The 27,895-nt window shown below is 35.9% G+C and overlaps 1 protein-coding gene across 3 annotated transcripts in view; it reads right to left on the reverse strand.

Annotated features, from left to right (window-relative positions):
• The window catches only part of LOC145684079 (guanylate kinase), an 84,558-nt gene that overhangs the window by 17,432 nt on the left and 39,231 nt on the right, over nucleotides 1–27,895 (reverse strand). For 2 of the 3 annotated variants that reach the window (XM_081755968.1, XM_081755949.1), the window contains 3 exons: nucleotides 20,564–20,849; nucleotides 10,793–11,016; nucleotides 7,105–7,212 (listed from right to left, as the gene is read on the reverse strand). In XM_081755968.1, coding sequence (XP_081612094.1) covers nucleotides 7,105–7,212; nucleotides 10,793–11,016; nucleotides 20,564–20,820 — 589 coding nt within the window. In that variant the 5' untranslated portion in view covers nucleotides 20,821–20,849. Of the gene's footprint in view, nucleotides 1–280; nucleotides 381–7,104; nucleotides 7,213–10,792; nucleotides 11,017–20,563; nucleotides 20,850–27,895 lie in introns of all 3 variants that reach the window. The other variant, XM_081755959.1, reaches the window with a different exon arrangement.

Here is a 27,895-nt window from a genome sequence, read left to right on the forward strand (position 1 = left end):
TAACTATAATAGAAGATCAATAACAAAGAATTATCCAAGAAAATACATTTATCTATTCTTGTCTCACTGCTAATCTCCTTATAAATAATATATCGCAACAATAATGTCTGGATTATATCATATCTACACTTTTAACAAAACATTAAATACACATATATACAATAAGTTAAACTGCATCACTCCCTCCCACCTCACTCATGCTTTGAATGTAACAAAGATAGCTTCTTGTTGCCATACATTTTCGGAAATTATGCTGAAATGGATTTTCTTATCAACATACTGGAAATATTTATTATTAAACGTTCTTCCTCTTCCTCACTTCTGTTCGTTTATAAACATTGGTTTTATCTTCTGTTTCATGTCATTGAATGTTTTCACAGCTGAATTGTAAGAAGGAAACAAAACGTATTAAAATACTAAATAAATATTCGCGTCCTTAGAGCGCAAAGGTTCTATGTCCAATATAATGTAATCTTTACGTCCCACGGTTATGCCGGTTAGGCTAAAGGAGACGATGATTATGAGAAATGAATGAAATGGTGGAATGAAGAAAGTGGGAGGAAACGGGAGAACCCCGAGAAAACCCACGAGCACGGTGTTTGTCCACCACAAAGTCCACACGGCGCGAGCTGGGATCGAACCAGGGACCCCAAGCACCGGAGGTGAACGCTCTACCACTGAGCCACCGCGCCCCCAGGTTCTATGTCCAAATTTTAGAAATTTTACAGGGGAGCAAAAATAATGGACATAGAACATAGGAGGACATATGGCATAGGACAATATTTCATTCATTATTTCTTGTAAATAATAACGATTTCGTACGCTTTTTTGTCGCCATGTGAAAGAGCACATCATGCGCCATCTATAAGTATAAAAAACTAAATTTCGAAAAAAATTAGACTTAGAACCTTTGTGCTCTAAGGACGCGATTATATGGAGAGAAAACGAATTATTTACTGTAAGATAGTGAAAACACAGTCACACACACTAAAGTGTACACTGTAAGCACTACCGCAACATCGTTTCATCAGACAGAAGGGGAAAAGAAAAGAGAGAGAGAGAGAGAGAAAGAAAGGAGTAGGGAGGAAAGAAAAGAAATATTAAAGATCAGTGGTATTGGTGTTGCAAGGTATAATCCTTAACCTTGCTGTTAATATTATAAATACGTTCCAGTAGTGCATTAAATATTATAATAATATGTTTAATTTTAATCTACCTTTTCCAAGCCTACACACACACACACACACACACACAAACATATTATATATATATATATATATATATATATATATATATATATATATATATATATATATATATATATATATATATATACTGTAAAAAATGAGGTGTTGAAACAACACAAAATGACTACCACTTTAGCGTGTTACTTGTGTGTTAATTCAGACCAAGCACATCGCCTTCCGAGCACATCAGAAATAACTCGTTACTACCTGAGAGAAATTGCATGGGTATTTATCGTTTAATATGAGCAAAACTTCCCGAAATATATTTGGCACTTATGCCAAGTAACGAATAATGTTCTATGTTTTCTGTAATCGGTCACAATAATATTGTTGTAAACCTGTGAATTGTCTGTCAGCAGTTACAGAGGCAACAGTTCTGCCATCTTCTGTTCATACGCGCTAAGACAAGAATAACAGATAAAGAAAACAGATGGAACCATTGCTATGTGTAACTGTTGTCAGATGATTCACAGGTTTACAATAATATTATTGTGACCGATTACAGAAAACATAGTCGTTCCTTGGCATAAGTGCTAAATGTACTTCACAAAGCTTTGTTTATACCAAACAATAAAAAACCATGCAAACACTCACAGCCAGTAACGAGGTATTTCTGATATGCTCTGAAGGCTATGTGCTCGGTGTTGAACTGGCACACAAGTAACACGCTAAAGTGGTAGTCACTTTGTGTTGTTTGAACACCTTATTTTTTGCTGTATATATATTAATCCCGACTTAAGCATTTTCAAATCTAATACATTCTAATTAATTAGATTCAGAAGTTATTTCACTTATTCATTTTATTTAATTATTAATTTAGGAGCCTATTGCGAGGCTATCGAACGGAATGCCGTTTGTTAGTCCACCTACTCCTATTCTCTTTTCACCAAACTAGCTAGCAATGAATTTTTGCTTCGAAGTAGGTTTTTTTTTTTTTTCTTCGTCAAAACGTATAAAAAGGCAAGCTTCTCTATTGTTCATCAGGCAAGCTATGTCTTACTGGAGCCCTACAAGTCAAGATCTCGGTTGTTTCGGCCAGCCACTACAATATAGAAAGTGAACTGCGTTGTAGAAATCTTACCTTAGCTTAGTTAATGTTTGGAATTCGAATGAGTAGGTCGGATACAATACAGTTTTTCCGCTGAAGTAAGTAAACTTCAACCGTTAAATAGAAAAACCCCAGATAAGAATATTAAGATGCTTATAAGTTTTATTCAGTTAATAATCCTACGTCTGAAAGAAGACTACTGGATTAATTGTTGTTTTTAGAAGAGACTGTATGTAAGTTGTCTCATGGAGCCTGTTTTGAGAGTGAGTGAGCTCGGCAGGCTTAGGAAACTAATTTTCTCCTAATGGTGGTGGATTTTTCTGTAAAGAATAGAGTTAAGACGATACCAGCATATATAGGTGCTGTTTATCGAGTAGTTTTTTCTCACTGCGACTTTCGTATTTGAAAGTATAAGAGTGAGTTTTTACCTAATAACTCATTTCTTGAGTGCAAGGAAACTATAAGTCTGGGCCAGGAGTGAAGGTGACTAACTTAACCCACAACTTAATCCATCCTTACAAATTAGTTAGATTTCTTTACGGTAGACTTTGTGTGAGTCTCCAACCAGGTGTAGGCCAAACTGTGCCTTGAGTCGCGGTCCAGTCATTGAAAGTAAGGAGTACAGAGCAGAGTAGAGTAAGTACTGTAATCGCATGATCCACAAAACTCAAGATTAACTAGAAGAAGTCATGAACTGTTTACGCAATAGGTATTATAGAGAATTAGAAGCTTCTTACCGTCTCCATCAATTATTGGGGAAGGTGAGCAAGCTTATTGCGTATATCAAGGACGGTAATGGCGTCTTATAATTAACCAAGCAACCCAAACTCCTTAGCATTATTAATAGCAATAAAGTTAATCTGCATTTAAATCCTTAAACTTCTTTATTTCTCTCACAAGAGAACTTTTACTGGTGTCACGCGAAATGTGGAACGAGACTGGGGTCAATCGATTTGTGTTAGTGAACACGAAAATCAAAGGCGGGGAAAAAACTCTCGATCGCAACCGTTCCGTACTTATGAGGGGAAGAGTAGGGCACTGCCAACACAATACGTTGTGGATAATGAGACGAAATACGGTTCGAGTTCGATGAAAATATGCATAGAAGCGCAGCTATGATATTATATTCGACAATACTCTGACAAAAGAGGGCAGAGGCATAGCACGTAACGACAGAAGAGGAGGGCGGGTAGCGTGGAGTATAGCGTAGGGAAAAAGTTCCATAGAAGGTATGAATATATATGAGCCGGACTTGAGGGAAATAGCATAGTAATATATCATGGATATGATCAAAAACATGGGTGGCGAGTAGAAAGGCAAGGGGGCAACGGCTCCCACCTTCCTGAATTGACCTTTCAATGTATAGTGGTATATTGGACTTTGCAGTGCATTTACACAGGGGCGTATATTGTTGTCTTACTTTTATCATCATCATCATTATAAACATATGAAAATGAATGCCTACATGTATACAACAGTCTGTCCACATTGATCGTTACGAGGGGAGGGAGTCCGGACCCTACGGACAATCCCCTCCATAGCTTGCTTTCTTCCATTTCTGCTTCATGGTGTTGTCTAGAGGCTGTCTGTAGTTTGTGATTGATTATTACTGTACCATGCCCCTAACGTCTTGCTTCTCCGTTTTCCTCAATTATACGACCATTTTTACTTGCGCCTACCCGCCCCCTCTTCTGTTGTTATGTGCTACGCCTCTGCCCTCACTTGTCAGTGTATTGTCGAATATAATGTCACATTGTAGTATATGTTGTGCTTCTATGCATATTTTCATCGAACTCGCTGCATATTTCGTCTCATTATCCACAACGTGTTGTGTTGCCAGTGCTCCTACTTTCCCCGCCCCCATAAGTATGGAACGGTTGCGAACGAGGGTTTTTCCCGCCTATGGGTTTTCTTGTTCACTAACAAAAATCGATTGACCATTGTCTTGTTCCACATTTCGTGTGACATTAGAAAAAGTTCCCTTGTGAGATATGAACTTTCCCTAGACAAGTTTTCGAGCTAGTAAGAATTGACGTTTCTTTCTACTAATTTTTGATGCAAGTTAAATTAATACATGCTATGTGAGAGCGAATTGATTTCATCGAAGAAAGGATAAATAAACGAGTTCATAGTGATACATATCAAACATTATTATTGATTATATTACACTATACAGGGTGGCCCAAAAGTAGGTGTACAGTCCCGTACTGTTCAACTCACTGCTTTTTATATAATTTCTTATTGTTATCCATCAGGTAGACTTAGTTTCTTTATTATTTGCTCTTAATATTTTTTTTTACTTATATCTTAAGCTCAGAACAGCCGAAGCAAATAAACCTATAAGCTAGAATGTTATACTTGTTCAATGCAGGGGTGTATACATACTTTTGGACCACAATGTATAGTATATAAAAGATAAAAGATTCATATAAAAATTTAGTACACATATTTTTTTATTTTTATTTTTTAACTTCCAGTGTGAAGCGTCCAGGTGGTTCTCCACCTATACGATGAAGTATTCTAGCAAAAGTGCCGACAGTGTACATTTTAATGAATGTGATTGTTTTTACAATTTTCTGATAAGTAACTAATATTTTATTGGGATTCTTTTGTTCCAAATAATACAAATCAGCATGTAACCTAACTAATCAACTGTATAGGTTAATAAACCCGAAGTTTATTGCCGCTGAAACGAAAAAAATAAAAATAACCCATTTGATTCTATCCCGAGTCAATTCTAATCTAGTCACGACTAGTTGTTCACCTCGCAAGATCCAATACGTGAACTTTCCTATCGTGAGTACATTTGGTTCACCTAGGATCTTAAGTCGCTAGAATATCTATGTTGAAGTTTTTTGCTTCTTTATTTACTAAGTGGCACACTCCATTCGGTACAAAATTCCATCTTCAATTTCATTCTTTACACTTCGTATAATATAGTTAGGCATTCTCCGTCCATCACAACACACATCTATGCGATAGTCTAGTCCGGTCTGAATAGGATAAGGTTCGGAGGGTGACTTAGTGTTGTTTAAATTTCCTCCCCAGTTATCTCACCTTACAGTTTGCAATTTCTTCTACTGGGGGTAGGTGAAAAACAATGTTTCCCGACCGGGGATAACACTAAATAAACTTAAGAACCGTATTACCGTTGCTGGCAATAGCTACGTTTCACGACCCCACTAGACTATTATGTAAATGTGTCGTGTGACCACAGGTAAACATAAAATATTTCTAAGAGTGTCAAGAAAACTTGACGAGCTTAATGTGTTAATGTTTTCATTTTATTTACACACTTATAAATTGTAGAGAAAAATAACATAAGTTTTAACATTCCTCGCGTTGTTTTGTTTGATTTATTACTCTAATATTTCCCATCCTTTAAAATGGAAGCATCTTCTGACGGACAGATCACTGAAGAAAACAGCAAGATCCATTCACATACTTCCCACATTGTCTCCTTCTTTATGTTTAAAGATACTTCTAATTTTAAACCTGAGCTGTAAAAATTCTTCTTAATATTATCACTAAATTAAATTAATTTTTTACAAACATTATATGAAAAAATGTAGTTGTCACTGAAAAAAAAAAAAAGCAATTCTTCGATCTACATCATCATAAATCAATGTGGCCAATTCGATTTATAGCGATGTAGATCGAAGAACTGCTATTCAAAAGGTACTTCCAGTGTATTACTTATTTTTCTAAGTTCAATACTTTAAAACTCATTAACACAGGGTGACCAGCTTCTGACAAGCGAAAAGTAGGACATAAATACAATACTATATGATAGTTTACTGCGTCGGCAGTACGCATGTTCTTATTTCATTTAACGTTAACCAGAAGTTAATAGTTCATTTTCGTTACAAAGAAAAACACTGAACAAGAGTATTGAACGAAATAGGAGCAAATACGTAATTGATGCTCTTGCTCTTGATAATATCTGATTAAAGTTAAGGGTATTCAATTTTGTATTCTGAAATGTAGTGTTTCAAGTTTGGATATTAGTGTTAGGATACAGTTTGATACAGCGTAGGGTGACAGATTCTCAGAGACGAGAAGTAGGACATAAATACAATAGTATATGATGGTTTACTGCGTTGGCAGTACGCATGCCATTATTTCATTTAACGTTAACCTGAAGTTAATAGTTCATTTTCGTTACAAAGAAAAACACTGAATAAAGTATTCAAGGAAATCAACACAACTCCACATGTTTTGATGAATGACAAACAGTGGTTTATTTTTATGAACGTACAGTGAAATTTCGTGTACTGCTAAAGATTTTTTTTAAATCAATTTTTGGAGGGAGGGATTATTTTAAGGAATGAGAGAAAATTTAGACCGGCACGAGAGGAACTTCTACTGATCTTGTTAGCATCACTGTTGTAACCTGAAGTAGAAATCTTTCCTACCTTACTAATATCTCAGCAAGCCCTGCTCAATAAAATAAAATAAAATAAAATAAATAAAAAAAAACTATTGCAAAACTATGGTTTGTTGATTGTTCTGCTTTCCTAATCTTTCGAGTAGTATTAGAAAACAGGAAACATCACACGGTACATCATTCGGGAAAGGAGTGCATGTGATTCAGAATGTTGTGAATAAAGAATGAAACGTTAAAATACTGCAAATGAGTTACTGTAACTCAGGACATTTCGCAAGACATCTTTAAAAAATAAGGACATTTCTCGATTTTCTAGACATCTTTGCAACACGCAGGACAGCTCTTTGAAAAACAGCACTGTACTGCGAAAATCAGTACGTCTGGTCACCCTACATTAACACCAACAAATTAAGATGAAATACCTTGTTTCTGCTTTTCAATTTCTGGAAGAATGAACTGTTTAAGTGCTGTATATGCGTGGTCCAAATTATCATTAATAATAACCAGATCAAAATTGCCAGGTCTCTCTCCTACAAAGAAAGAAAAAAAAATACTACAAAAGAAATAAAACTATAGAAAATACATAATCAAACTTAAAGTTTCCAACCTTATACGTTATATATTCACAACTGATTCTTTACCGTCCTTTTTCAATGCAAAAACTATACAAAAGCATGAAGCAATAGTTTAACGTAAGATCCCAATCACATGACTGAGAATCGAACCTAATTCTTCACATCAAAGGCGAAAATACAATCATTTATCCAAGGAGTTCTTGTACTCTTTCTACTCAATGTGATTCCTGTAGAATATTGATCTTATTCTAGCTTTCAAGTATACTATTCGCTGAGTAGTTGATTTGGAGTTTACTATTAGTTCCTGATCAGTACGAAGGTTACATGAGCCATGGACTTATATCTTAACGCGGGATCCGAACTACATGAGCTCACACTGGGAATCAAACCCGAGTTTCCTGTGCCGAAAGCGCGTACGCTAACCATATAGTCACGTGGGAGTTTACACTATTTGCATTCTTCGGAGGAACTTATCAATTCTATGACTTGTATGATAGAAGGAACACAATGAAACATCTTAGTCTTAATTTCAACCTTCCACTGACTGAGGTTCTAAGCTAGCATTTATCTAACCATTGCAGTCATCACTTCACAAATTACAATACTCACCAAAATTCATCTACTATTTTCACATGTATCATAATATCACTTACAAAAATATAGAAATAAACGTTACCTTCATTAAGGTTCTGACAAAGTCGCATTTCAGAACGATATATCTGTGCATATACGAAAAATAAACCTACTTTTTAACATAGAATTTGAATTATATCTACTTCCACCAGGAAAGAAACCAGAGAATGCTACTGCACCGATGTCGGAAACGAACGTAGTCTCCTTAATTTTTAGGGGGAAAAATGAAATGAAATCTTTTAAGTTTTATGTCACACGGTTATGCTAATGGAGACGGCGCTATGTTAGGCTAAAGGAGACGGTGATAATGAGAAATGAATGAAATGGTGAAGAAAGTGGGAGGAAACGGAAGAATTCCGAGGAAACTCATGCACACGGTATTTGTCTACCACAAAGATCACTTGGCGCGAGCTGGGATAGAACCAAGGACCCCATGCACCAGAAATGAACGTTCTACCACTGAACCACCGCGGCCCCTAATTTCTAGGGTACATTGTTCTTAGTTTTTAGTCGGTATAAAACTTTTTTTTTTATAAAATTAAAAAAAAGAAGAAGAAACTGGCTGGCCATGCAGCACAAAATCTTTATTGTGATCTGAAAAGAATGGTATAAAATCACATATACATTATTTTATTCGATGTCCTGCCATTTTTCTGGCAACACAATCCCGTCACTATAGAATTTCTGTATGTTGTAAGAAGAAGAAAAAAAGTGACACGTAGTTTTCACAGGTCTTTTTTGAAACTACTAAACACAATTGAGTGAGTTCTGCAGAGACCGAAAGAAATTTTAGTCTGATGTTGCCAGGTCCGAGGTTTAGGGTGAAAGTCCCAGCCAAGTCATCTCAATTTCTGATGGGTTGTTAAATATGTATGCAGTCTGGTATATGACACCCTTTCTGTTTATTACCTGTCCCTTTCTTTTGAGTTTCTAGATACACTCGCGTTAATTGTCGACAGTACATGTCTGAGTTTATTGTTCTGCTCCGCTGCAGCAGCTTGTGATGAACGATGACCTAATCCCACTAAACCCACATTGGTGTGGGCTTTGAAACAGACTGTGGGAGCTTCTCGCTTCGACCACGACCTTCTTCGCACTCTACTGTAGATTATCCAGTTTTCATCACTCGTGATCAATCGCTTCAGACATGGCTCTAGTTCATTACATTTTAGCAGAGATTCGGAAACAGAAATTTGATTTCGAGTCAGATCATGTGGCACCCAAACGTCACGCTTCTTTCGGTAGCAAACTTTCTCCAAATGGTTTAGGGTGTTTAGGTCATTTATGACGTCACGACTGCTTAGATGCCAATCTTGCTTGACCTTAGCCAGAATATTATCCACTTTTTTCTGCTGCGGTCGCCTACTGCGAGGAGCATTTTGGACATCAAAAATTTCCAGAACGAAAGTGATTGAACCATCTTTTGTCTGTTTCTTTTGAGCGTATCTTGTCCATAAACAGCACAGATTTCTTTGGGAGTCCGCGTAATATCTGCGCTTTTATCGAAATAAAATTTCAAAATGTGGAGTAGTTTTTCGGAAAGTTCACGTATCTTCAAGGAACAATACCTTATACCTGATTATAAGAATGCCACCACAATTTTTGCACGTCTATTAGTTCAAATGACATTAGGCCTGATTCGCTGCGACTAATATACCGTGAGTTTGGGACGCTAACGCCATCTCGTGCGTCAAAGGCTCAATACTTTTAGACTACCTAACAACACAACTCTATGTGAAGTGTTAATAGGGATCACAGTGTACGGAAATTTCAGCTTGCAGGAAATGAAGTGTTAAAGATGCCAAAATACCTACGATTATGATGCATTTAATATTCCAATAGGCAACAGAAGCAACTTGTTTTTATTCAATAAAAAACAACCACTACTATTTGTATGCATCAACTCTTAATGATGCTTATTGTTAAAAGCACACCGTATTAACAATTTGCTACCGTGAGTATGGTACTTGTATTTTTTAATATTGTTCCCGTGCTTCTGTCCTTTATGGCAGTGGTCCCAAATACTTTAGACCTGCGGACCCCTTTTTTATTTTTAAGGGAAGATACGGATCCCAACTTTAAATTTTAGTATATGCGTAGTAGTTGAGAGGTAACAATCAAATTACAAGCCATTATTTATGTTATAAATATACAACACACAGTACATACATAGATTACGTCTATGCCATTTTTTTTACATCTTTTATAAATTATGACGTGTAAATAATACTACGGACACCCTAAATTTGTCCCACGGATCTCTAGGGGTCCGCGGACCACTAATTAGGAAAGACTGCTTTAGGTTGAAGGAGGAAGACGACCTTATTTATTTATTTATTTATTTGTTTATTTTTGTCCTCTATACCATGGACGATCTTTACCCAAGTCAAGTACTGACAAGTCTGGTTAATATTTGGATGGGTAACAGTGCGTTCAAAAATGGCGTGAGGAAAAATGGGGAGCTACCTGAAAAGTAATATATTTTAGTCTGACTATATATTCCCTAATTTCAAAAGTGGGCGGTTTAAGCTCTTCGGGGCTTCCCATGCTAGGGAGTTCAGTTTGTACCATGAACGACCTGTCATTTAGTACGAATCCCGTTGATTGCTGAATAAAGTTATAATACATAGTAACAATGATGATAGTAATGTCATAGTACATTTTCGCAGAACATACTATAGTCACCCAAAATTAATTAGTATGAAAAGTTCGTAGATACATTTGAAATTCGTTCCTAATGCTTATTAGGTGAATACATTCAGCTGTTACAATAAAAGGAGGAAAACTGAAACTAAATGTTACAATACTATTTGCGAATTTCATTGCTTCCCAAAAGAGTTCAATTTTTAATTAGAGAATATATTAACATAGGGATACAAAATCATGCAGCTTCTTTACTTACCATACTCAATTTCTGCTGAAGCTCTGGCTAATCTTTTGCTCAACGTCTCTTCTGTCTCTGTACCTCGAGCTCGTAACCTCTTTTCCAATTCAGCCAGTGACGGCGGCTTCACAAACACATACAAAGGATTCAAGTCAGTTTGCTTAATACTTTGCACGCCTTGAACATCGATGTCTAACACACAGATTTTCCCAGACTCTCGCACTACTTCCACGGCCTTCTTACTACAAAAAAAGAAACAAACAAAATAAATAAATACGGAGAATGTTCAAGACAAACTCAGAATTAGCTCCGACATATGTTGTTACTTTTTCACTCGGGATTACTCCAAATCTTTGCTTTTTTCGGTTCTCCAAGACAATGCGACAGTAAAAACACTTCTATGTAATTATTTAGTATTATTACACTAAACAGTAATAGGTGCAAACAAGATATAAAATCCAGAATAGTTCAGACGAAGAAGAAGAAAGCTTATGTTGGTATAGTACTGATGAGAACATATAAGAAGACTGGGTTGTATGGATGTGAGGCATACTGTAAAAGAAGAAAAGCGGAGAATGGAAGCATTCGTAATGTGGTGCTACAGAAGAACATTGAAAATTATATTAGTTGGAGGAGGATCAAAAGTGGTAGGAGAGAAAAAGAGTTTCAATTTGACTGTAGATCACAAGCATAAAATCTTTTAAAACTATTTAAAATGGTAATTGGTAAATGGTGTATGGAACACATTATAATAATAATTAAAACTAATTTGAATAATGTTCCTTTTACATATGTTTTGTTTTAAGTCTATATTTCAAGTACTTCCTGCGGGCACTCTTCGTCGGGGCTAAGCTTAGGACTCTCTTCTATGCCGATCTTTAGTTTTTTTTTTTTTTTTTTTTTTTTTGTAACAACCATGGTATAATACATTTTCTCTTTTTCTCAATATAATATAATTTTGCTGGTGCACTAACACCTAAATCAAACCTGATTCTATATTTGATATCTGTCCTGTAATTACGTTGCAATGTCCACCAACACGATATAAGTTTAAACCATTGTGTGTGCAATGCTGTAAAATTAAACAATGTTGCCAACTGATGTAAAAATTCAACCCTTAGTCTGTATTTTTTGTATGGCCTGAAGTATACACGGTCTTTGATTTTGCTTTTATTAAAGTAGCTGATAATTATCCTTCTCAAGGTTTCCTTTCTGAGTTTTCAAAAGGGTTTTTTTTTTTTTTTTTTTTTTCTGTCCCAACGCTTCAAATATGTGCCTTTCAATATTAGTAGTACCCCGATGTAATACTTTCACCTTTTGAACATTTAGTGAATTTAGAGTTTAATGGATCCAGAAATTCATATTGACTATGAAGTTTAAAATGTATACGTAACAACATGATAGATTATGTTCATTTTTCGTGGGTTAAGAGGTACGCTCAGTAGCTTATGTGCAATGATTCAGTAATATTAATCAAAGTTCAGTAGTAAAAGTGAATTTACCTCCTAAACTGTAATATGTTACCTATAGAACTTCTATTATGTCCACTAGATGTTCTTGACGGTTGTCCCTTAACTCTCGAACCATAGGGAATAAAATATTTCATTTGTTTTCTTTCTTCGCAGGTTTCCAGCAGCTTCAGTGATTCGTTGATCATCGACGAACGTGCTTAAATAAGGTATTTCTTGGAGGCAAATCATTTAAGAATTTGTCAATTGCACCCAGACTGTCCGCATGTTACGCATCGATACGTAGGGAATTCGTACAGTACATACACCTCACAGCAAAGCTCTTAAAAAGTGTTTTGAGGAGATAGGAGTCATTAAAATCTTTGCTAGTTTCAACAAGAATAAACTATTACATTACAGTGCAAAGGATACCCAATAAATGAATACGGAATTTCCTTGCCACTGGATTGTTGGACGAGCACTAGTTCAGTGGTTCTCAGGAATCAAGATTTGATTCATCCCCTGACTTCTGTTATATATGAAATCATTTGAAGACAATGACACTGTAAAATGTGGTTCTCATCTTAGGGACCATATTGTGTTATGATCACTCATTAATCTTTTGTCTTATTATTAGATACTACACAGACTGGCTTCAACTTTGTGTAACACTCAACGGAAGCCATATTGAACTGTCTGTGAACATGGCACTTTTCTTAGAATTACAAAATCAAGGAACACACTGTAAATACATACAAAATGTTGTATGAAAGAGAAGTATCCCGAATTGACTATGGATAAGTGTTACTTAGAACTAATATTTAAACTACAAATTAAGATCATCTTAGAAAACAAGAGAAACAAAACAAAAATCGGGGAGACAGACACTGGGAATCGTACAGAAAACTAAATATGGATGAACACGTAGCTTTACGTATCAATCTGTATAAATATAGTTTTGACAATATAGAACAGTATGCTAAAAACTGTATTGATTCAAACAATAGGGAAACGTTTTCAATTTTATATTTAAATGCTAGAAGTATACGAAATAAAATTAATGAATTAGGACTACTGTTACATAGAATACATATTGTAAAAGTTATAATTATTGTTGAAACATGGTTGTATTCTGGTGAAATTGAACACTATAATATTAATAACTATCATAAGTTTTGTGTGTATAGGGACTATAATCGTGGTGGAGGAATACTTGTTTATATCAGTAATGAATTAATTTGTAGACAATTACATATTATAGATAAAACGTATAGTATACTAGGAATACAGATAAAATTTATGTCGAAAAATTTAATGCTTTTTAGTATATATAATCCAAACAAGAATATGGTTAATGAACTGTTAGATGACATGGAGATTGTGTTAACTAGTTGTAAAAATTCATCCATTCTAATGGTAGGGGACTTTAATATTGACACATTAAACAGAGATTCAACTGAAACTTTGAAATATGTACAGTTTTGTGGAAATTATGGCCTTTTTCAGGCAAATATTAAATATCCGACCAGGCTGACTGATAACAGTAAAACCCTGATATATCATGTATTAGTAAACGATTTAAGTGAAGTGGTTTCTGTTAATAACATATTAGCTGATATAAATGACCATAATATATTAATATGTAACATCATATTTCAACGAGTACAATATTATGTAAACAATATGGAACATTCACGTTTACCTAAAATAAATTATAATAAACTAAATAATTATTTTAGGAATACAAAATTTTCTTTAACTACTAATTGTATTGATTAACAATACGGTAAATTGATAAAGTATATGTCAGAAGGGATTGATTGAAATATCTAAATATAAAAGTACGCATAAGATCTGTAGGAAAGGATATAAACCTAAGTCTGCTTGGATAAACGAGGAATTGTTAAGTTTAGTAAAAATGAGAGATAAATATTACTCTTTAATTAAAAAAAAATTCCCAGATAATATAGATATACGTAATGAGCATAGAAAACTTAGAAATATGGTAACAAAGTCGAGACGGCAACTGAAGAGCGAGTATTATCACAAAAAAATACAGGAATTTTTGTCTGACAGTAGGAAATTTTGGGGTGTTGTTAAAGAAATATTAACTAATAAGATAAATAATGATATAGATTGTATACAATTGAAAATACTAAATACCTTAATTGATAATGAACGTATACCAAATGTGTTGAATGATCATTTTTGCAAATGTTGGTAAAACACTAGCATCAAAGATACCCTTAATGGAAAATACAGCTTTGAATACGGGTATACCATACAACCGCTTGTTCTTTTTTTACGCCAGTTACTCACATGGAAATTATTAGAATTATTAGTTCGCTAAAGAAAAAAGAAATCAGACAAAAGATGGATTACATAATGATTTTTTAATAAATTGCAAGGACACCATAAACCATTCTTTACCTGAATTAGTAAATCTTTCCTTTACTCTAGGCGAATTTCCAATGTAATGTAAAACTGCCGAAGTCATTCCAAAGTCATTCCAATTTATAAAGGTGGAGATAAGTTAAATCCGAATAATTATAGGCTAATACAGTGAAACCTCTACTAACGGACACCTCTATAAAGCGGACACCTCCCGTAACGGACACATTTTGTAATCCCCAAACACTGCAATAGGGAAAAACATATTGGCAAACCTCTCTAAAGCGGACACTCTCTAGTACGGACACGGACAGTCTTTTCTGTCTTTTATACGTATTATTTACCTCCGTATTGCGGACACTTTCTCTAGAAACAAGTTAAAAAGTATACTAAAAATTCATTTTTCATATATGTCACCAAAGAAGCAAGTGACATTTAGCTTCCTTAATTGTCTGCTCAGCAACCCAGATGAAGCGTCTCTGTTTAGTAACACTCTCATGTATTTTGCATGCATCCCACTCCCACCCAAGCTATTTTAGACACAAAAGTGATTGACAGTTGCCCGACGTTTGGGATGACATGTTATGCTACTGTCCCTCTGGAATCTCTGACCAAGTAGAAGACAAGTTTGGTATTTTTTGCCCACGGTTATGCATATTGTCTCAAAAAAGACACTTCTGGACTGCAATTCACCAACAAATTAAAGCGACATACTGAAAACGTAGTAAATAGTGATAAGTGTAAAGTGCAGAGAACCATAGCATCTTATTTCAATGTTGTGCCTCGACCATAGAGTATTGGATGGCAGAGGGTAATACAGATATCGTAACATTTTGGTAATATTCGTAAATACACGATTCTTTCAAAAATATTTTTTTCTAATTACATATTACCTTGATTACTAATTTACGTCATAAAATATTGAAACCTCTCTAAGGCGGACACCTCTCTATAGTGGACAATTTTTGATTCCCCACGGCTGTCCGCTTTAGAGAGGTTTCACTGTATCAGTACTAAGCTGCATTTTCAAATTAGTTCAGAAGTGTGTGCATAATAGAATGGTAACTTATCTAGAGTCTATAAATTCTTTTTATAAATATCAATATGGTTTTAGGAAAAAATCAAGTACCTTAAATGCTGTAACTGATACAGTAGTAGAAATTCAAGAATGTTTGGATAACAATAAACTTGCAGCAGGATTGTTTATTGATTTAAAGAAAGCATTTGATACACTCAAACATAACATATTGCTTCAAAAGCTAGAAAATTTAGGATTCAGAGGTATATTTCTTTCATGGTTTAAAAGTTACTTGTCTAATAGGTCACAATATGTCTTAGTAAATGGAAAAGAAAGTAATGAGGCTCAAATAGAGTATGGTGTTTCACAAGGTTCCATATTGGGTCCGTTACTGTTTTTAATTTATGTAAATGATGTTCATCTGCTTAATCTAAGAGGTAGAATAACTTTATTTGCTGATGATAGTGCTATATTCTATAAAACTGATACTGTAGAGGAACTGATAACATATTTGGTCTAGGAATTAATTCGTGCGGTTGGTACGCACACATTGAAGCTGTAGTACAAACACAAAATACATAAATACCTTAAGAAAAATATTGTCCATCGCTAGCCACCACTTTCGCCCATCTGTCAGGCAATGTACGGATTCCGTGGCGAAAGAAGTCCTCATCCTTGGAAGCGATCCAGTCAGAGACCCATGTTTCGATATCTTCTGAAGAAGTAAACCGCTGTCCAATCAAATCGTTGTACATGCAATCGAACAAGTAGTAGTCCGAAGGAGCAACGTCTGGTGAATACGGCGGGTGGGGTAAAACTTCCCATCCGACATTTTCTAAATAGGTTTTGACCGGTTTTGCGACATGTGGGCGAGCGTTATCATGTTGAACAATAAGTTTATCATGTCTGTTCTCCCATTCTGGTCGTGTTCTGGCCAGAGCTTGCTTCAAACGCATTAATTGTCGTCGATAACGTTCTCCATTCATAGTTTCACCCGGTTGCAGCAGCTCATAGTACACCACACCTTTCATATCCCACCATATGCACAGCATAACCTTTGCACAGTGAATATCTCGTTTTGGTTGTGATGGACCTGGTTCACCTGGTTTCACCCAGGCCTTTTTTCGTTTAGGGTTCTCGTAATGGATCCACTTCTCATCACCCGTAATAATTCGATGCAGAAACCCCTTTCTGCTCTGTCGTTGAAGCAGCAATTCGCAAATGGTTTTTCGTCTTTCAACGTCTCTGTCTTTCAATTCATGTGGAACCCAATGTGACATCTTTTGAATCATTCCCATGGCTTTCAAGCGTTTGGAGACTTGTTTGATCAACGCCTAATGCTGCTGCAAGTTGTTCCTGCGTTTGACACGAATCCTGCTCGAGCAATGCTGTCAATTCTTCGTCTTGAAATTTTTTTGGCTGTCCAGCTCGCTCTTGTCTGCCAAGCCGAAATCACCACTTCTAAACCGTGCAAACCACTTCTGACACGTTCGCTCAGCTAGAGCATGGTCACCATACACTTCCACCAAAATACGATGACTTTCAGTCGCACTTTTCTGCATGTTAAAGTAATGCAGCAGGACACCCCGCAAAAACACTTTATCAGGCACAAATTGCGCCATGTTCACTTAACTACAAACTGGTGTTGTTGACGCTTTAATCCACTGCCCTATACTACGAACGATACGCGATGACAGGGGTTTGCAACACATGTGTGTATACACGGAACTGTGGGACGCTCCGTTCGTTGCGCCATCTCTTGTCCACCCGCACGAATTAATTCCTAGACCAAATACATTAAAGAAGACTTATCTACATTATATCATTGGTTATGCATAAACTCGTTGTCATTAAATTTAGAAAAATCTCATTATATAATTTTTAACAAGCCGTTGTCAAAGTTAATTCTTTCTAACAAAATTGGAATTAAGAATTTGGAGGTGAGAAGAGTCGAATACACTACATATTTAGGGATAATAAATCAACATCTAACTTGGGAATTACATATTAAAAATTTAGAAAAGAAAATAATTTCTATTGTAGGTATTATGTACAGTTTTAGAAAAACCCTAACAACGAACTTAAAAAGAATGGTATACAATGCATATATACAAAGTCATTTGATATATTTGTGTATTATCTGGGGACATGCTAATAAATCAAAAATACAACCACTCATAATATTACAAAAGAAAGCCATTAGAGCAATGTATGGTCGACTTATGAACTATCCAAGTAAGAGTTATTTATGGAATCAAATATACTGCCATTTGATTTATTAATTAAAATCCAATCTTGTATGTATGTCCATAATGTACTTTCAAATAATATACATAATAATCTACTTTTAATAAAGAGGAAAGAGGTACATAATTATAATACTAGAGAAAAGAATGATATTGATATTGATAATGTTAATACAACAAAGTATGGTATAAATAGCGTTAAGCATAATATTACACAAACTTATAATAGTCTGCCTAAAGATATAAAGGACACAAAAGCAATACCTTTATTTAAAAAAGAAATCAAAAAACACTTTTGGAATAAATTTGCTGAATAATCTAGTAGCCATAAAAATGAAAATGAAGACAGTGGATCCTGACACATTACTACATAAAAAAAATAGCAAAAAGAAATATTTAGTCCCTTAAAGTGAGCTATTGCTCGTTGGGACAACATTTTCCATCTTCTACTATGCACATGTTATACCTGTCAGTCATAGGGAACTTTGAGGGCCAGTTCCCTTTATAATTTAGAAATATTAAGTGTGGGAAATCAGGAAGACCGATTTCCCTATTAATGACGTATATTAAGTGTGAGAAATTAGGAGATTATCAAAATAAATTGTAGGAAATTTGGATTTCGAATTTCCGTATAGTATGGTATTTCTGTTACTCTTTCTTTTTTTTTTCTTTTCTTTCTTTTCCTCTTATTTTTTTTTTAAAGGACTTGTGTTAGTAAAAATATGTTTTGATTGTAATGGCATAATATATTGAGAACAAATGTAGATATCTTGTATAAATCTTCCAGCACTGGTCTAAATTCTGTAGCATCTCTTTTGTATTATAATAATAATACAAAAAAAAAAAAAATATATATCTGAAGTAGTTCTTTTCTCTCATCCTTAATCTTGTATCACATGGGAGTCTTTCAACTCCTAAGGCCAAGTATCAATGGCTGATTAAACAGATTTGAAATATTTAGAAAAGGATCTGAAACAAAAACTCACTCTCTACTTGTAAATAATTATCAACCTTAACCGACAGTTCTTTAATCTACCTAAAATACTGAACTTATGAGGTTTCCCAACTATAATCTGTACAGAGTGGCCATAAAAGTCTGGAACCAATGGTTATATGTCATTATGTGGAAATCATAATGGACTGTTTGGAATAAGATATTTTCCAACTATTGGATTGGGAGAATGGGGCCTAAGTAGTGGCCATCACAATCATCTGATCTCAACTAGATGGACTTTGCCATACAAGGCGGTTTGAATCTTAGGACGGATGTTCTTAAACATCTTATATCTAGGTGATCCCCGGCTACTCTAGACCCTACATAATGAAGATAGTTCACACCAACATATTGAACCATTTCTCTTTTCTTTAAAGCGCACTGGGATCTTAAAGTTTTGATTTTACTGATTTGTTCCTCCAGTATAGTTAATTGTCCTATGATTTTTCAAATTGAACTAGCTTTGTACATTAATTTAATATTACTCAGATTACAAATTATTTATAAACATTGAAGTTATACGAGGTGCATTCAAGTAATAACACTTCCATTTTTTCTCGGGACTGGTAACAGATAGAAGCGTGCTGTTTGTTTTAAAAATACGCAAGCACTCGTTGTCAAAGCGTAACAGAGACAGCAACACTGTACGGCACACAGAACTCTAGCAGCAGCGGTGAGAATGATGACTGTTTTTGATACGATACTCGTCATTTTGCGTGGTGTGACACCGCTTGAAATTCATCGCCAGCTGGGTGGGACATGTGATGATGTGGATGTGTCTAATGTGCGTTATGGATGTGGTGTTATGGATGTGTCTAATGTGCGTTCGTGGGTGCGAAAGATCAAAGAAGGCAGAACGTCGTGTGACAACAAACCAAGTCTTGCACAAGCCGGTCTGACGACATGGTCGAACGAGTGGAGAAAGTTGTTAGGGATGATCTTCGAATGAATGTGGAACACATCACCTCCAAAGTTGGAAATTTCAATGGAATCTGTGCACACAGTCATCAGACCAGCTTGTGCAAGGCCGAGATTGTCTTGGTTTGTTGTTCACACGACGTTCTGCCTTCTTTGAACTGTCGCATCCACGAACGCACATTAGACACATCCATGACACCATCATCACAAGTCTCACTGAACTAGCGATGTATTTCAAGTGGTGTTACACCATACAAATGGAAAAAAACGACGAGTATCGTAAGTATCAAAAAGTCATCATTCTCACCGCTGCCGCTAGAGCTCCGTGTGGCGTACGGTGTTGCCATTTCTGTCACGTATTGACAACGAATGCTCGAGTGTTATAAAACAAACAACACGTTTCTATCTGTTACCAGTCCTGAGAAAAGAATGGAGGTTTTATAACTTGAATGCACCTCATATGTATCACAAAATTCAATTTTCACGAAGTAAGAAATATTGAAAGAGATTTAAAGAAGAAATCAATGCAATCAAACCATTAAAATTCCAGTTCATTTCAAAGGAAAGAGAAAAATACTTTCCCATATAAATCAATGAGATGTTAAAAAAAGATGGCGCAGGTAATAACCACCATTAAGCAATTATGTTGAGAATTGTGGCGGACATGCGGCGCACGTTTTGCACGAAAGCAGTGTTAATATGATTCTTTCTCCCATTGGTGCGAGACATTATGTCCACTCCGTAAAATTACAATGGACTCCCCACAACTATTACCTGGTTCCGTACAAATTTCCCGAGAACTGTGCTGACTCGAGAAATTCTCCTTTCTCTATGGCTTTTTCCATGTAGGCTCGTTCAACAAAATGGTACTCCCGCCCGTCCTCTTCTCCAGGACGCGGCTTACGTGTTGTGTGAGAAATAGAAAAGCCAAACACATCTTTATACTCTGCTATTAGTCTCTGAACTAACGTCGATTTCCCGGATCCAGAGGGTCCACAAATTACAAGAGGCCTTGGACCCGGCACAACCATGCTGAGACAACGGACGATCCGAATAGTTGCTAAAAATATAGCAAATCAATGTAAATAAGATTATTTATAATTTATAAACATAAATATCTTGCGAAAGAGATGAACATTAGAAAATCCTAAAACATTATCAAATTAAATCACACACATTAAAGAACAAGAACGGGGTTTTGGGTTCAAAGACAGATTCTTCATTATTTGTCATGCATTATTGTATGGTTTATACTTTAAATCTATTTTATTACTCACTACAGTTTTGTTTCATGTTTTTAAATTACTTTTAATTGCTATTTACTTACTACTGAACATCAATTAGAGCATGAATAAAAAATACACTCAAATCAATGTTACAAATAGAAATAAGTGTCTTTAAAGCTCATTTAACAACAAAAACATACCAGTCAACAGTCAAGTAACTACAAATCAAGGTGGTATGGTATAACAGGGTTTTTTTTTTTTTTTTTTTTTTTTTTCTTTCAAAGAGGAAACTATAATTTGAAGAATTAAGACATTTCAAATAAAATTCTCGTCACTTCACAGCAATGGAACCCTAGAATGAAGCAAGTACGATGAAGCTGAGAAAGATATCACAATCAATATTAATGCCGTTATAACATTGCTACATTTTCGCAGCTCAAAATTCACAACAGAAAACTTGTCTCAACTCAGCACTCAATATGGAAAGAAAGAAAGAAAGCAAACGAAATGCAGTTACAAACTTCGCAATGTATGAAAACTTTTGAAGTTACATTGAATAAATAATACCAACTTTACAGAAAGGTGTGGAAATTTTTGGAGAAAGTCAAATATAAACTAATTCAATTAAAAAGACTTGCGGACAATGTAGATTTTCGTGAGAGATTTCGAATAACCTCATTATACATACATAAACTTGAAAATTCCTTGCGGCACCATTCTTAATGTTCTGAATTAAGATACTATTGATAGCTCAAAAAATGAAACCTTCAACGTCCAATCTTTATGCTCTTTAGGCTAAGGAAGACGACTGATAAGTGAATGATTATGAGAGAACTGAAGGTATAAGAAAAATGGAATCTTTATGTCTTACGGTTATACCGGATAGGTTAAAGGAGACGGTGAGGATGAGAAATGAATGAAATGGTGGAATGAAGAAAGTGTGAGGAAACGGGACAACCCCGAGAAAATCCATGCACACGGTGTTTGTCCACTATAAAGCTCACTTGGCGCGAGCTGATGGAATAAGAATGTAGGAAGTAACGAGAGAATCTCGACAAAACCCACGGACGCAAAGTTTTCCACCGCAAACTCAAATGGTCAGAAGCCACTCTTTCACTACATGTGAGCGCTTAACACTGAACCCCCGCTGATTAGTTCAATTGTGACTTCTCTCGAATTTTCTCTATCCCTTGCTGTAAAGCTAATAATCTGCCCATTATCTAGCCCGAGAGTTTGTTTTCTCAGGCACTGGAAACCACGCATCTCAGAAACAAAGTCAATTTTGACTTTCCTTCATATAGACTTTTTGGCTTGCTTTCGCGAGTAGAATCATTATCTATATATTGTAACAAATTCTGAAACATCCTGTATATATAACACTAATTTTGCTTTGAGAAATTTTTAATGTTTGACACTGAGCACATATCTAGCAAACATACGTTTCGCAACTGGATCGGCACTACAAGTCTGGATTCAAAATTGAAGAAATTAAAGTAGATGTAATGTTATATATAGTGAAATACGTTAGTATCACAGTAATCAACTATAAATGGGTAAATCTGCGAAACAGATTTGCCCATAGTTTCTCTCTCAAGTGGAAAGTCTGTTGTGCGCGTTGGTCAATTGTTGAAGAAGATATTGTAATAAAGCGTCTTCCTTATATAAAAATAACGTAGCATGCATAGAACTGGAACAACACGTATACTGAGAGCTACGGGAGCTATACTGGTTGTTCGCAACTGTATCTCAAGTAACGGCGATAACGTATTCTTCATGACCATATCATCAATTTGTTGATAAACTTCTCTGTGAGCAATTAGTGAAAAGACGAACTTTTATTATGAATGATTTCGCAGACTTTCTAAAGTGTATTCAATGTAAGAAACACATCTGGGATAAACAAATGACGTACTACAATGAAATGTAATTGGCTGGAGTAATAAATATAGTTCCGTGATTGACGTAATTGCTTATCTGTAATTGGTTAAAGAGAGGAAATATTTTTGCACATTGTTTCGTATAATTAACTTCACCCATTTGTTAGACGAGACGAAAAAAATATTAATTCACAGAGCAAAATATACTACTACAAATTACTGACAAAATATATGCCATATTCTGTGATTTTTACCTTCTTTTATCGAGAAAGAATAATCGTCACAGTGTTGCTAACACGCAAACCGATAAGTATCTATAACAACAAATGTTAAACACTTGAGAGAGAGAGAGAGAGAGAGAGGTAGATAGTAAATGTAATAGAGAATAAACATTTATATAATATGTTTCAGTACAAATTTAATATATTTTGAATTGCTCGTAACAACCATAATAAAAAAAAACTTTTTTTTTTTTTTTAAAGTGTAATGGCTGTTCTTAAGAAACGCAGAGATTGCAACAGTCATTTTAAGTCCCGCCCCCAACAGTCACCTTACAATTTGAAAACTGGCGGCTACATGTAGTGTTTGTCTTTAGTATCAAGTTATGAAACATACAAATGGAAAACCATTGAAGAGCGGGGAAAATCGAGTTGTTTTAAACGTGTTCAATTCGTGCTGGAAAACAATCCTACTGTGTTAGTGAATGACATACTGAAATTAACGGCAGAATATAAGGGTGTCTCTGAGTCGAGTGTTGTGAACGTACGTAAAGAGTTCAAAGAAACGAGGTTGTTGAAAATACCGGCTAAAAAGAGAGACAGAAAACAGAATTAGTGAAGGTGGATGACTTTGTGAAATGTGCTATTCGGAGCAAAGTCCGAATGATGATTTCTTTCTAAGAAATGAACCACCTACATTAAACAAAATTTTGAGTTCTGTAAATAGTGACTCTATGTTGCCCACTTTCAAACGAACTACGTTCTACACATTGTTGTTGGATACTGGTTTTCAGTTTCTCAAGAGAAATAAAGTGAATGTTATTTTAGATAGGGAAGACATTGCATTATGGTGGCGACGATATTTGAGAAATATTCGTAAACACAGAGCGGAAAATAGAACCATATATTACTTAGACGAAACCTGGGTGAACGAAGGTCACACAACATCCAGTGTATGGGTAGACACAACTGCATGTTCTAAAAAACAGGCGCTTTTGTCTGGAAAATCAACCGGCCTAAAAAATCCTACGGGCAAGGAAAAAAGACTAATAGTTGTTCATATAGGTAGTGATAGTGGATTTGTAGATGGTGGTGCTCATATCTTTGAATCTAAGCGCGGTGGTGATTACCATGATGACATTAATAGTGACGTTTTTCGTGAATGGTTTGAAACAATATTGACTAAACTTGATCCCGGGTGTGTTATTGTAATGGATAATGCTTCATACCATAACATAAGGCTCAAACGACGTCCAAACTCCTTATGGCGGAAACAAGAAATAATTGAGTGTTTAATAGCAAAGAAAGTGCCTTTCTCAGAGTCCGATGTTAAAGTGGAACTACTGAATAAAGCGCAAAGCATTGCTCTCAACAACGAAAACCTATATGTAGTAGACAGCATCGCAAAACAGACTGGGAGAATGATTGAGAGACTGCCCCCTACCACAGTAATTTGAACCCGATAGAAACTGTGTGGGCATTTGTTAAGGGTTTTGTAGCCAGAAACAATACCACGTTTAAGTTACGTGACGTTCGGCTGCTGTTTGAAACTGCCTTGACTCAAGTGACACCAGATATGTGGAAAAACAATATTCGTCATGTACTGAAGGAAGAAGAGAAAATGTGGAATCTGGACGGACTTTCTGACACCTTGGTGGATCGCCTTGTAATTAACATAAACAACGAATCTGATGAATCTTCTGATGAAGACCTGCAAGTTACTGCGTTGAGCGATTCAGAAGAAACCTCAGATTAACGCGAGTAATTCATAATTATTTTATCTTTTATTTCTGTAAGTTGATAATAACATTTACTTACCGCTATTACTTAATTCCATTCAGTAGTAGCCAGGAGATGGTTCCGGACCTCCCCCTACGAAATTTGGAAAAGTTGTTAAAATTAAGCCTAAAATCGCGTTTTCCGCCCAAAAATTTTCCGGAGGAGGAACCTCGGACACTCCTCCCCCGAAATTACCTTCTAGCTATGCTTGCTTTATAACCGAGATATATCTTGCTTTTCGAGGAACACACGGAAAAAGAACAGCTGACCGAAGCAGAAATCTCGCCGTGAAGCACGTGCTTGACGCGGAGTGATACAAACTGTTCTGTTTATTTCAGGTGTGGTTCTTACGTTGAATATACTTTATATTCGCCGTCTCCAACTGAATATTCTATGACGGCACAGTTTGCTGCTCTTCTTCTCAGTAAAGGAGAGGGAAATAGACTGGCAGGTAAGTTAACAAAAGACAGTAGTGATAGGAAAACAAGAACTCCGATAGCGTAGTCGATAGTTTTGCAGGCATACTACTCACGGAACCACGATTACGTACATGTTCCCAACACTTGCTTTTCCTACAGGTTGTTGTTCCACGTTATGTTTGACAAAGCGCGATTCCTTCCGTCCACGCGCAGATTGAACTCACCCAACCTTCAGTAGCAGTGTAGTTGGTTGAATTAGTTTCCCTTTTAGCACCGATGCAACACGAGACGTGAACCTATAGCTTAACTTGGAATCAGAACTACATGAGCTTTCACAGGGAATCGAACCCAGGTTTTCCACGTCAAAGATAAGTAAACTAACCGTATACTGACAGTGTAGCTTTCGGTTGAAATACTTTTTATAACTTTTCCAAATGTTTGTGTTTTCTCCCTGGATTGAAAATGCCGCCAAAATTAAATAGTTTTTCAAGGGCTATGTTATACTCCTTTACGGCGCAAAATTTAGTGTTTCCATGATCAGGGAGCAGTGTAAAAACAAGGGTTGTGACATTAGATTAACTTTAATCAAGAATGTGATCGGCAACGGTAAGTATAAGGATTCCGAGGTCCTATTGTTCGGTCCTGCAACAAAGGGGACGAGAATACGGTCACCACCAAAATGCAGAGGAAACTTTGCAGAATGGCCATGCAAGAGAATCCTCTGATCCAAAGACAGATGATGACCCGTCTAAATGTGTCTTTGGGAACTGTCAACGACCGAATTTTGAAAAGTTGTCCAAGGCTAGTAGCCATCGCCTCATCAATGCTTACCGACGGAAACATAAGTGTAATGCTCGGAAGCTGTAGGAGCAGCATCTGGACCACAAAGAACCATCATGTACAGGAGAAGACAAGGAAGCGAAGTGCTTAGAAAAAGGCTTTCCAGAAAGGTTTGTGGTGCTATCGAGACAAGCTGAAGATTCGTAAGGTCTTTGCAAAATCAATGCGCAGTATTCTCTGAAGATCATGAGGTAGATCTACGAGCAGTATATACTAGGAATGGGCAAAACCGGTTTCTAAAAAACCTGAACCCGAGACACCGACATTTCGGTTTTCTCCAAAACCGGTTCGGTTTTTTGCCGGAAACGGTTTCGGTTTTCTTCAAAACCGATTCGGTTTTCACCGAAACTGGTTTCGGTGAAAACTTTTGGAAAACACATAAAACTATTTCTGTGGAAACAGATTCCGTTTCCGAAGAACAACTAAACACTATTGTGGTCAGAAACAGAACCAATTTTGGAAAAAACCGGAACCGGTTTTGAAGAACCGAAACCGAACCGCTTTTGGAGAAAACCGGTTTTTGTGCCCACCACTAGTATATATCAAAAATGTACGGAAATGAGATTAACATGGCCTGCGTTCATCAAGATAAATCATCACATATCTCAAGTATTCCTCACATTCTATTAGCATATGAAGAAGGTTAAGCCATACCTTTCAACGAGATCCCTCTCTAGACGCAAGTTCAATGGACTTTTGTGGATTTGACCTGCTTAAAAGAGGTTTCGGCATGAGGCGTGTGACAACTGTGAATGGACTCTGGAACGCTACGAATTAGGAATGGAACAAGAAGATTCCCCTAGTAGTTCTTCAACGAAGCTTTCTGCAATGAAAACTATGATCCTGTCCATCGGAACCAGGGGAGACACATCGCGCACTGCCTCACTTGGCGCCATGGATTTTCTTAACTATTTGGCAAGTTCAATTGGTCACATATACGCGGAAAAGCCTCTGTTTCACCCCTACCCTCCTTTGTTCATTGTTTCTCTGCTTTTCGTAGGCTGTAAAAGCGCGCTTCTACGTCATAATCGGCCAGTTGGAAATGACAAATGACTATTCTAAATTATTAAACTTGGTTTACTTCAGTAGTTTGTTTTGATTTCAGTGAATTGCAAGATTCATTGGTATGGATGTGAACAAGTCTACAATGTAAATTTACGCAATTTTAATGTTAACGATTGATAAGAAAGAATATATACCTTCGTTTTCAATTCTAATCAACTACTTACTGTGCGTCTAGTATTTATTTATTTATTGGAAATGATACCTTTGTAATGTGCGAGGATGTCACAATCTCCACCAAAAGTAATACCTCTCCCTTACGTTCTCTTGTCAATAATTAAATTGGGGGAATTAGATAGTTTTTCCTTTCTTATACTTATGAAACCTTAATCCATTCCTAGGTATAATTTCGGAACAAGGTAGCAGCACAGTATACCGAAAATTCAGAATTCAATTCAAAAATAGGAATTGGTAGTTCTCTGTGGTGTAAACAGAATGAAATACTCTATTACGAAAACATACCCCCCCCTCCCCTACACACACACACACACACATACTCGAATTGATTCAATCCTTCTGAAGATACTGATGACAGAAAAATATGAAGGAACAGGTAGTAGCACTAGTGTTAATTTTCTCTCTCAGAATAGTTTATCTGACTAACCTTACACCACCTGACATAAAGCATCATCACTCAGGCACCTATAGGTTCCATATTTCAATAAGAAACAATGTAAAATAAACA

The sequence above is a fragment of the Thermobia domestica genome, chromosome 1, assembly GCF_964235325.1.
Source record: "Thermobia domestica chromosome 1, izTheDome1.hap1.1, whole genome shotgun sequence".
Lineage (NCBI taxonomy): Eukaryota > Metazoa > Arthropoda > Insecta > Zygentoma > Lepismatidae > Thermobia > Thermobia domestica.